Source organism: Macrosteles quadrilineatus, unplaced genomic scaffold (assembly GCF_028750875.1).
Source record: "Macrosteles quadrilineatus isolate MER2022 unplaced genomic scaffold, UCM_ALF_1.0 Scaffold_3__2_contigs__length_128488019, whole genome shotgun sequence".
Lineage (NCBI taxonomy): Eukaryota > Metazoa > Arthropoda > Insecta > Hemiptera > Cicadellidae > Macrosteles > Macrosteles quadrilineatus.
Genome location: NW_026542596.1, coordinates 16,783,922 through 16,796,221, shown reverse-complemented (window position 1 = coordinate 16,796,221; position 12,300 = coordinate 16,783,922). Strand labels below are relative to the sequence as shown.

At 34.2% G+C, this 12,300-nt stretch overlaps 1 protein-coding gene across 1 annotated transcript in view; it reads right to left on the bottom strand.

Moving 5' to 3' along the window:
• Positions 1–2,261: 2,261 nt before the first annotated feature.
• LOC128988871 (Fanconi anemia group D2 protein-like) overlaps positions 2,262–12,300 on the bottom strand; it is a 56,591-nt gene continuing 46,552 nt past the window's right edge. The window contains exons 22-26 of the mRNA XM_054410594.1: positions 8,550–8,775; positions 7,710–7,899; positions 5,697–5,846; positions 4,852–5,019; positions 2,262–2,851 (exon numbers count right to left, since the gene is read on the bottom strand). Of these exons, the coding sequence (XP_054266569.1) occupies positions 2,705–2,851; positions 4,852–5,019; positions 5,697–5,846; positions 7,710–7,899; positions 8,550–8,775 (881 nt within the window). The 3' untranslated portion in view covers positions 2,262–2,704. The remainder of the gene's footprint in view (positions 2,852–4,851; positions 5,020–5,696; positions 5,847–7,709; positions 7,900–8,549; positions 8,776–12,300) is intronic.

The window sequence follows — 12,300 nt, the reverse complement described above, 5'->3', positions numbered from 1 at the left end:
AGCAGATTCAAAAAAGGTACGGATATGATTTCAAGACTAAACCATTTGAAATCCAATTTATTTCTTTTAAAGATTATGTTTTTAATTGGCAAAACCAAGCTGATTTTTGCCATGATTGCTAGAGGCCTAAAGTCGTCATAGAGAACAGGGGGGTCTGCCTGACTCGGGATGGAGTTGAACTTTGAATATTCAGGCTCCTTACCGACCCATTTTGGCTTTACTTGCATTTTTGGAAAATATACAACTGTATTCAGAATGTTTTCAAAACTCTTTTCTTTAGTAAAAATGTAAAGGGTCCATTAGTCTTTCAAAACACTAATACTGCTGATAATGATAAAGCCAGTTGGATCAAATCATGATGATTATGTTGTTAAATATCATTGGATGGATAAATAAATAACATTATTATGCTAAATTCCTAAGTGATGTGTATAATAGGAAATTATATGTCCTTAAATGGACTGTCAGGATAAATGGTTAAAGACTAAATCGACAAAACTAAGTACCTCATAAATATTTAATATCATTGACTTGCTTAATTTTGTTTAACAATTTAGAAGTACATTAAACAAAATTACATTACAAAAGCATACAAAACAGCAGCCTCACACATAATGTTTTATTGCTGCTATACAACCAGTGACCATTATTTTGCAAATCAATTTTAGTTTTAAAGCTGCAAGTCTTCCTATGTTTTGGAAAAAAATATTGTAATTGTTATATTTTAACGTTGAGACAGGGACAAAAAGTTTTTTTTTTTACCTGAATAAGAATGAAAGATGTGTGTAGCGTATAGAGGGATCCTTTTGTAGCTAAGTTGCTAAAAGTGCATCCGTTTCTTTAGTCAAGGTCATTTAAAATTTAAAAGCATAATAATTTTCAACAGCTGGGTACCATTTTAAATTATGCTCGAAATTGAGCAAAACTGCAACTTGTACAGTAATAAAAGAATAAAATAGGAATCTCACTTGACTCCTCGGAGCTTTCGTTCCTACAAATGTCTGCCATAGTGATAAGAGATTGGACAAATGGGTTGGTGTTTTCAATGTGTAACCCTATTTCCCGCATAAGATTTTCATTAGATTTTTTGTTTGCATTTTTGTTTCATGCACTTTTGGAGTCCAGTGTCAACTTTGTACATATAAATATCTAAATATATCTAGGATCACGACCTTTTCGGAGCTGACCATGGCAAAGTAAATTGAATTGACGAATGTTATCCAAATAATTTCTAGATTTAAATAATTTCTAGATTTAAGTCTTGCAGTCCTGTTTTCAGATTGGGAGTTTCCAATCCTGAATGTATGGTGAATTCCGCAAATGAGCGAAACAAACTTTTCCTCAATGGCAAAAAAGTGTAAAAATTGAACTGTCTCGGCCAGTCTTTTCTTGCTTAAACTGTAAGCCACTTTCGCTCTGTATCCATGTTCCATTGGGAGGGTGATGCTAGGGGTCAAGGTTCTCGTTCCCTCCGGCCACTCACAGTTCTTCGTCTTCTAGGTGGCATTTAATTTGAAATTTAAATAAAACACTAGAAAGAGTCAAGAGTCATACGACCCAATCCCATCATACGACAACCCAATCAATATAGAAGTTGAAACGTCCCCCCCCCCACATGTAACATTATGTGAATTGCAATGTATTTATAAAGGTGTATTAAAATAAATCTGTTCACATTGATTACATAGTAAATATTTTAAAATTTAGCTAATTAACTTAATAAATAAATGTTTTATTCAATCCAAGCAAAGCTCGGTCTCCCGTTACTTTGGCCTAAAGTTTAGTTTTTATTGTTAAAGTTTAGTTTTTTTTAGATATTATTGGTTTGTAAATATCTCGTATAAACATCCCATTTTCTGATTTATAATACTTTGATTTTACAAATGAAAAATCAATAACTCAAATAGTATGGTATGGTAACCAATGTTCAAACTCAAACAAATTATGACGTAATAGTAATTGTGTAATGGACATTAAAATGTTAAGGTACCAATTTATTTGCAAGTTTCAACATTAATCCACTCAACACCCTACTCGAACCCATTAGAGGCAGAATGAAGATACTTGTGTTTATTGTTGAATTTGCTGGCTAATATATTTTCTGTCCAATAGATTATTTACGGCAGTGAATAAAGTGGCCCATTTTTTTAAATTGCCTTGGAAATAACAATTTGCATTTGTAAGAAATTGATTAAATAGGATTTTTGCCCAATAGTAATTAAAAATAACATTAGAGTAAAAGGGTAAAATAATTCCATCACTGTCACCATAAGATAAACAATTTATTTTGTTTTAACACATTATCTCAGATGAAAGAATTTGTCAGTAACACAATTTTAAACCTGAAGAATCTAATAACTCAAATATTACATCTAATAAAAAACAACTAACTGAGACTAAACCCATAGAACAATTGGTTTATATCATAAACAATGTTTTGGTTTATTATTATCTTTTAGACTAAGGATCTATTCAAACGATTAATAATTAAAAAGGTTGTATTGTAAAACATAGTTGTGACATTGTTCAATATCTTACTGTACAACAGAACTAAAATATCCACAGATAAACTTATATACTATTGTGATAACCATGAGAGTAGCAAAACACTTTTCAAAATATAAAAAACAAATTAGTAAACAAATTAGCCCAATTCTTGGCTTAAACTTGTTCTTGAGAATGCAACTTCATCTTCAGACAGACACTAAATGCTGATTGAGTTACTGGCATCGTCCTCTTCACCTTCTATGTCTGTTTCAATAGCAGAGCTTTCTCCGTCATCCTTTTCCTTTTCTTGTTCTGAATCCGATCCATTGTGTAGACTATTTAGTCCTTCTTCCTCAACTTCAATCTAAGACAAAATTCCCAATAAATTACCGGTAATTAGTGTCATCCCCTTAAACAACTATGACTTTTAGCCAAAGAGATAAGAATACTCTATCCATGTATCTGTCCTACTTAATATGCACACTTCTATATGAAATGACATTCTATATCATTTTCAGATCTATAATTTGCATCAACCTAACTCACACTTGACCCCCACATATCATCCCTTCATTCAATTTACATTTAGGTAGGGTCGAATGAAATCTAATCAAAAATCATTTATTCCATAAAAAAATATGCAACCTTTCATACAACCTATCTAGGCTACTCTCATACTTCAGATAGTATTTTTAAAGTTTGTCTATTCTAAAGCACAAAGGTTTTGTTGGATAACTCGAGTCAAAATCATACGATTTTGTTGATATTTGGTACAAATGTCTAAACCTACATTTTTGAACACGTTTATGAACCAGAAAACCAGCATTATAAAACCATAGGAACATGGTTTTATGGAGTAAAAAATTATTTTTCCCATTTTTGACCCCCAGAAAAAAAATCTTTTGGAATTTCTTTAAAAACTATTTTATAGAGCTAAACAAGAAAATAGTATAGTATCCTTATATATAAATGATTGAACCGTTGTTGTGCACCTAATGGTTACAGAGAAAATTAAAAAAAATGTAAGTTTAAAAATTCTATTTATTCTTACTGAGAAAAAAAAGATAGAGTTTGTTTATTAAGGGATATATTTTGGTCAAATTAGGTAAATTTGTATATTAAATTTAGACTATTTCAATTTAAACAAATTTCAATAAAAAATGTTACTATTGCCTTTCCTGTATCATCAAACCCAAGTACTCATAAAACCTAATGTTATTTAAATATAAAACAAATATGACAATTTTAAGCAAATATTTTAGTGAAAATTCAACCAGGGAAATGGAGATTCGCTTAGCCTGCAGGTTAGCTGCGGCAGGGGTACTATAACAGGGTGTCCACCAGGCCAACCAGGAAAAATTCATGAGTAAAAAAAATTCCAGGAATTACAGTTCGTACTTTTCATACTAAAATTTCCAACGTGTTTTGCGCCAACTCCAGCAATGCTGTTTTAGCGCTAACACAACTCACTATTTTAGTTATTGGAAAGAGCATTCTCAGTTAAAGAAACAAAATTTATGATTACTGTACTGTAATATTGCCTTACACAAGTATTCAATTTTTATATATTATAATTTCAATTTTACCAAATTTTCTGTAATGATTACTACACCAACCCTGTCTTTATGTACTTTCATAGTATATAATTTTAGAGTTATAGGTTGTTTCTCAAGTGACCTACAGAAATAATTTATGCAGAAACTAGAAAAATTTCACGTAGCCAATTTAAATTTTAAACCCTTCTAAACACATTAAATAAATACCACGTTAAAGGTAAATGAAGATATTACAAAATATAAAAGATAAAACTTTCTAGAAGTGTGCCATTTTGAAATTTTTGGTCAAGCCAAACTCGAGGTTATATATCGTGATCATCTAACACTGTCGTAGAGACACCATCATCGTTTTCTGCGATAACTGAAAAATAATGAATATCTCACTCAGTAACAGAAACATCACCACTGTCTTTCGTGGTCGTGACAAAATCCTGATATTTTTCAGCGGTAACAGAAACATTATACGAAAACGTCGTCGTCGTCTCCCGCGGTCACGAAAACGTCATTGTCTTCTCCCGTGGTCACGGAAACGACATCGTCGTTACCCGCGGTCACGAAAACAATCATCGTCGTCTCCCGCGGTCACGAAAATGTCATCGTCGTTTTGTAGGTCCTAAGAATGCCAGGTCACTGAATGGAATGGACACTTATTTATTGGACACTGAAAATAATTTTCTTTATGTTTTATTTACATTTCACAGAACAGTTTACTGTTTAGCATTTTGTATTCACCATAATAAAAATCCAGTCAGTAAACCATAGTGGAACACTAAATTCTAATTCTCTCAAATAGACATGGTGTGCTTACCTGAGAAGGTATCTCTTGGCCTTTGAGGTCCCTGTTTTTCATGCTGCCCATGAAGAATGCGTCGGTGCAATTGTTGATAACTATGATGCTCCTGACCTGTAGAAGGATGGACTCCAGCACAGCTCTGATGGGAGGCAGATACTGTGTCAGTCCAGTGTCTTTACTCACCTAGGACACAAAACTATGATAAAATACAACTCACTAAGAGACTATACTATGAATAAATCTTTTGCTATGAAACTCTTTCACTAAAGAGAATCGTTCATTACATGTGGTTAAAAGTTCCATAAACCCGGGCGTAGTGTGACTTGGAAGAGGACTGTGTTTGGAAAATGCCCGGCCATCAGCAAAAAGTACCAACAGTTAAAAAAACTGAGACATAATAAAGAAATTAAATGAAATGTGTCTTTATTTTACATATAAAGGACCTAACAATGAAAACATTCCGCTTTTATTTTTCATACATAGCTACTAAATTTACACCATAACAATAAAACATATAAATTTAACTTAGTAAAGAAAATAATTTTTCCCAAAATTCATTGTTATGGCTCTAAATGACTGGCTAGGCTCTAAGGTATACTGGTCTCTATGTCCGCAAGTAGTAGGTTTAAATGGCAAAAGACATATGCTCTAGCTAGTAGCTATGTAACTTTTGAAGCTACTGAGTTTTACAGTTGACCACTATAGGGTCGCTTGCAGGGTGCTAAATAAAGTTAAACACCAACAAAAAAAAACTCACTATGGATTTGCGGAGAAATCTAAACTGTCTGGTTATTAGGTGCCAAGTCTGCAGGACTTTACTGTAGTAACAATTTTTACAGTGGATCACATTGATAGCCTACCTTCACATAGTTGCATATTGTCTGTAAGTATCTTGTAGTGACTTGAAGCTTCTTGAGCACCTGAGACACAGTGGCAGGTTCGTGTTTGAACATGAATCTGCATGTAGACATTCCTTGAGACAGGAAAAGCTTCAACACTGCTGTGCAGCCCTAAAAACACAATATGTGCAGATCGGGTTGTTTGTAAGATAGTTTCATCTGATTGACATACAATTGCATAGATTACCTGGCTGCAGTTGGTAAGAATAAGTCTTTAAGGAAGGCTCATTCTACTCATTTAAGACAGATTTGTTACATCGTAAAAAAAAAACAAACAACAGTACCACATAGTCTAATCAAATAATTTCATCATCAGCAATCAAATCATAAAACTGATTTAGAAAAAAAAAACAACTACAGAACCTTGACGGGAAATTGTAAGATACACTCTGTTTTGTTGTGTATAGTATTCAGAGGTTTGTCGGCCTGACTTTTTTACTTCAGGTTGAGTTGGGTCAAACATTTTTGAAAACGTATTGATTTTTCCAAATATTAATTGTCATACAATATCAATTTAAAAATAATATTGTACATGATCTTCCCCATATTGCGGTAAAATTATGAACTTCTTCCATGTTCACAGCAAAACCGTGAACATCTTAAGTCACGGTAACATCTAGAACATCTTCTGCCACCAAGAAATCATGAACTCGCACTCGCAGAAATACCGTGAACACACAATCATGATGAAATCGTCAATTTTCAATGGCTAATCTCCGCAGATGTTATCTTCGATCCCAAAAACAAAAACATGGCTCCAACTGGCCAGAGTTGGACCCAACCTGATCCCTTGGATTTGAATCAAATCAATCTAACTGTTTCCTTGACCTGACCCAAAAATATCAGACCCCTATTATTAATAATGAATAATTAATACTAGGAGTCTGCGGGTCCCCGATATTTTCAATTATTGTTCATTGTTTTTTTTTTTTTTTTTTTTAAATGAAATGAAATTAAATATTACTTTATTATCACAAAAACATTTCACAGATCCAGCGTTAGCTGGTGAAACAGGTGATATTGTCAGAGATCTTAAACACTAAGTTACATAACAAAACTAAAATCCACATAGCTTAAACTAAAATATATCTACTTATTATTTAAATAATCGGAAATATTATAATAATTTTTCTGTAATAGGTATCGTTTGAAATCATTTTTAAATTTTGAAATACTGTTAATTTCTTTGAAATTAGTGGGTAGACTGTTGTAAAGCCTTAATCCCATAAAAAAAGGATATCTTTCATATAAACAAAGGCGATGTCTTGGATATTGAAAATTTTTTGAGCGTGTAAGATATGGATGACTGATTTGTTTATCATTGTACATTTGATAATTAATTTTAAAATTCACCATCATTTTAAATATATAAAGTGAAGGCAAAGTTAATATCTCATATTTAGCAAATAAAGCTCTGCATGAGGTTCTTTTAGGCATAAATGATAAAATCCTTATAAATTTCTTCTGAATTTTGAAAACTGCTTTAGAAAAAGAAGTTGCTCACCATAATTCAATCCCGTATTGCAAGACAGAAAAGAACATTGCATAGTACACTGTGAGTTTAGTTTTTAAATCTATTACATTTCTCAAAACATATATTTGAAAGCAAGCCGTATTTAATTTACCAACTACCATTTTTATGTGTGTTTTCCATGTTAAATTCTTATCGATATCTAAACCCAAAAATTTTGCATTTTCAGTAAAGGATATAATATTATTATCATAAGATAATTCAACAGTGGAGTTTTGCCTATTCTGAATTGTTTGAAATAACATCACCTGTGTTTTAGAATTATTAAGTTTTAGCCCGTTGGCTGTAAGTAAACCAATTAGATAAATTAAGAATAGAAAGACTGATTTCTTGTTTAAGATTTTGCAAATTATTTGATTTAACTATTGCTGTAGTGTCATCAGCATATAAGATAAGGTTAGACGATACATTTCGAGGTAAGTCATTAATGAATATTTGTTTACCTTCATGAAAGCCCTGAGGTTAGGTTTGCTGTCGTTAGCCTTGACAACAGCTACCAAAGTCTCCAGTCCCTGTGTAAGAGATGACCACAACTGTAGCTGGTCTCTGTCACTGGACTGGTCTTCCAATCTCTGCCTCACAGCACTCTCCAGTCCCTTCAGTAGACCAGTGATCAACACATGCAGGTTCAACCTGTTACAAACATGAAACACCTCAATAATTTTTTAACGTAAACGCAAAGCTTCTACTTTCTGAAAGACATTTAAAATTTTTTAAACTTATTTTCTACTAAACTGTTTATTGCAGCAGTAAAGAAATTCTCTAACGGTATCAGTTCAATTTTGGGTGTAAATAATACTTACCATCCTAAAACCAACTCGAAACTATGTGTTGAGGCCAGTAAATATTGTCAAAACAAGTCACCATTTTTAGATCAAACATAGTAGCAGTAGCATGAATTACTTGGAAAAAACAAATAAAATAGTTTACTTTTCCAAGACTACATACAAAGTACTATAACTCAGTAGTAATCTAAGGATGAACAATTTGGAAAAACCGAGCTGGTCTAGTGGTTAGAGCGTGGGACTTAGGTCCATGAGGTCCTGGGTTCAAATCACAAATTGATTTGATCTAAGTGATAATGTTGCAACCCCTAGTTCTAGCTTGAAGTAATGTGAAAAACAATCCCAGGCTCGTGCCTAGCGTCCTAGAACACAAAAAAGGATGAATAATATGTCTAGGTTTTAAGGATTTTGATTGAAGAAACAAAAATCAGTAGTTATCTAATTTACCAATGGTATATATTTCCAAGCTTCTTTATGGTACACAGGCCAAAATCTAACCTAGAGAATGAAGGAAACGTAGAGAGAGCTCCATCTTTTTCAGCCAGCTGCTGGTGTTGGGTGGACAGCCAGCCCAGGATGTCCGTGACAGTCTTGAGCTGGTCAGCCGAGTGTGTAAGATAGTTGGACAGCAGTTCCCCCACCTGGCTGTTGAGTGCCGCTCCTTTCTCACGATTTCCTTTCATGTCATACCACCGTCTCTCCAGGAACTCACCACAGAGATTCGCTGTTTAAAAACGTTATGTGAATTATACAGAGGCAATCACTAATCCCACAACTATACTATACGGGGTGTCCCATAATACTCCCCCCCCTGGTTATTCTTGAACGGCTGCATAAATTCAAACACGCTTCGATAACAGTTACTAGGGTAATGTAAAGTTATTTTTGGTGGTATATTGAAATCCACCCCCCCCCCCACCAACCGAATAGGGGTAGCTTAAAATGTTTACTGGTGGGGTTTTGATTTTTTTTAATTTGAAATTTTACAGCGATGGAAAAAATAAAAGTGCTGGAATGTTAAGTTCCAGTTAAACTAACCGGCAACATGAACGGATGGTAGCTAATAGAAATGACATGGGAACAAATTCCCACCCCAACTACAACCAAACAATCAAAAACCCCTTCGGCCAGAACAGCAGCTCGTCCCAAAACAGTTGTGTAGTTCTGCAACCAAACAACCATTATGATGGCAAATCTGGTTTTATTAGTTTTGTAAATTTGTAAGCCTACTATTAATTATGTCACTATTGCAAGTGTTACCAATTGATTAAACTTGTTTTCTCTGATATTTTCAAGTTTGTTTAACCCAGTATTATCTTATCATCCAAATGAAATGTACTAAGTTAACATGTAATAGGCTACATTAAGATCTACCAGTAGTTTGCTCCTCATTTAAACTAGTTTTATAAAGTTTCATTAGTATTTTGTGATTTCTGAGTGATACGAACTTAACCTACAAGTTACAGTGAGTCATATAACAGCTAGGGACTCTATCTTTTCATATTAATACTTACAATCCATCCAGTTTTAGTTTTAATGTGCTTGGATTAGGGCTGTCTAAGTTTGCCTTCAAATTTAATCATTTCATGTTAGAACATTAAAATAACCGCCAATTTCGCATCTGACATTTCATAACCACAAAACACACTACCCACTGTCAGTGCTGTCAACAGAATCACATTTGTCATCTGTCCAAGAGTTTGGCTTACAACCTTCAGCTTGTGCAGTCAGTTCTAAACATAATAGACCTCATCCTCGACCAAGAGTTGGCTTACGACCTTTTACTTGTGTAGTCAGTTCTCAACATAATAGACCTCATCCAAGAGTTGGCTTACGACCTTCAACTTGTGTAGTCAGATCAAAACATAATGGACCTCATCCTCAGCCAATAGACCTTCAACCAATAGTTGGCTTACAACTTTCAACTTGGGAAGTAGTTTCTCAACAGAATAGACCTCATAGCATCTAAGTCTCATTTTTTTCATTGCAGCAAAACCAATCCAGTATATTATTGAACAGTCAACCCAAAAATCTTGCACAATTTACCCTTTACTTAAGTGTTAGTAAAGGGTAGATAATGGATAGACCTAGAGTGTACAGTTGTGGAGTCTGCAACAAGAACGCTAAAAGTAGTGCCATACTTTGCACAGGTCCATGTGGTAAATGGATCCATTTCAGATGCATAAATTTGACATACTCTGATGTAAAAACAATGTCCAAATTAGAATTAGGTAAATGGAATTGTCCTTCATGTATAAACGGTTTGGTTACTGAAACATCTAATATCAATGTGGAAAATGAGTTTGTTGAATCTGAATTAAACCTTTCCCTCGCTGCAGAAATTGGTGGCGCTATCCTCCAAGAAAATGAAAACTTGAAACAACAGTTGCATGAAATGAAGAATAAAAAGTCTTTCTATGAAATGGAACTTGAAGATAAGTTGCAGCAAAAAGAAGTTGACATAAAAACAATGACTTCAACTCACAATGAGAGAATAGAGGAAAAAAAATGCACTGATTGAAACTCTTGAGAATAAGTTAAGAACCGAGTTTCAGCTTAGGGAAGAGCTTATAAAACATGATGAATCGAACAAATGTACTAAAACTAAACCTATATCTAAAGACTATCAAACACAAATTATTCTACAAGAATTAAATCTAAAAAAACAGGAAGTAAAAAATCTTAATGCTATTATTAAAGTGTTAGAGCAAGATAAAAATACCCTAGAAAGTGAGGTATCAAATCTCCGTTCTCAGAACTCCAATCTGTGTTTGCACTGTTACCCAGTTTTAAAAAACGTTCAGAGTAATGATAGGAGGGTATTACAAAGGCCAATTCCAACTCAAAATGAAAGTCTATCATTTAATATTCCATGTAGAAATCGTTTTGATATTCTTACAGCACATGATGCTAATGTAGCAGAAAACGATGACAGGAGCGATATTTGTGCTATTGGACCTGACTCTTCCGCACCTGAAGTCACCAAATAAGTTTATTAGTAAGCCTGTGAAGAAAAAGATTTCTGGAAGGAAAACATCATCTAAACTGACAGCTTTCAAAGATACCCATTCGAATCAGGCCTACAAAAAAGCAGAAGACAATCCAAAAAAGCCTGATTATAGGATGTTGGTGTGCGCTGATAGTCATGGACGTGAGTTATCTCGGAACATAAATAATATTCTTCAGTCCCACGAAACGGTGGCCTTTGTAGCTCCTGGTGGGGGGGCGAAGCTTGTTCTTAACCCAGCAAACCTGAGGGGTGAGAAGCTGACAGAGGAAGATGTATTAGTAGTTTTGTGCGGGACTAATGATGTTTCACGTAATGAAGCACATGAAGCTATAAGTATAATAAAGGATGCTCTTGACGAACACGTTAATAAACATATAATTCTGGTGAATATTCCTCATAGATATGATCTTGCAGAGTGGTCGTGTGTTAATGAGGAAATTCGGAAAACAAATAGAATCCTGAGTGAACTGAGCTGTAATTACTCCAACGTAAAGATGGTAAATGCATATGAAGCAGGGAGGCACCTTCATACCCACCATGGCTTGCACCTGAACAACAAAGGTAAACTATGGTTATCCCAAAAAATCTGTGGGGTAGCAAAGTCTTTTTACGCTCCCATGGAGAAGATCGATCTTCAGACCCATAATCCATTGTCAGAAGTTCCTAACATGGCTGCTGTACATATTCCTGAGCCCAACCATCCACTGGAGGAAACACTGCCGGAACCATTAGTAAGAAAATCTAACACAGAAGAGCCTGGTGTGTCTGTACCAGTGATGTCAAGATGCCCTCAGAGACCAGGAGATACGAGTCAACCACCTCCTCCAGGAACAGAGTTGCTGTCGGGAAACTCCACCCCACCGGCTTCAACGGTTCATCGACAACAACTAGACCCTCTGACCCACCCATAGATTTAATAAATTTTACTAGTTGTGATGAAATTAGCTTAAGTAAGTCCAGCAAATGTAATAATGTTTTAATAAATGGTAGAACCACAAACAAGAAAAAAATCAATAGTTTTACAGGTAATAAAAGTTATAATAATGTTCACACAAAAAACACTGTAACAATTTATCACCAAAATTGTCAAAGCCTTCTGAATAAAGTCAATACATTGGAATTGATAGCAAAAGAAATGAATTTAGATTTTCTTTGTGTAACTGAACACTGGTTAAAAGTTAATGAAATTAACATATGTTCAATTAGCGACCTTCATCATGTAACTAGCTATTGCCGAAC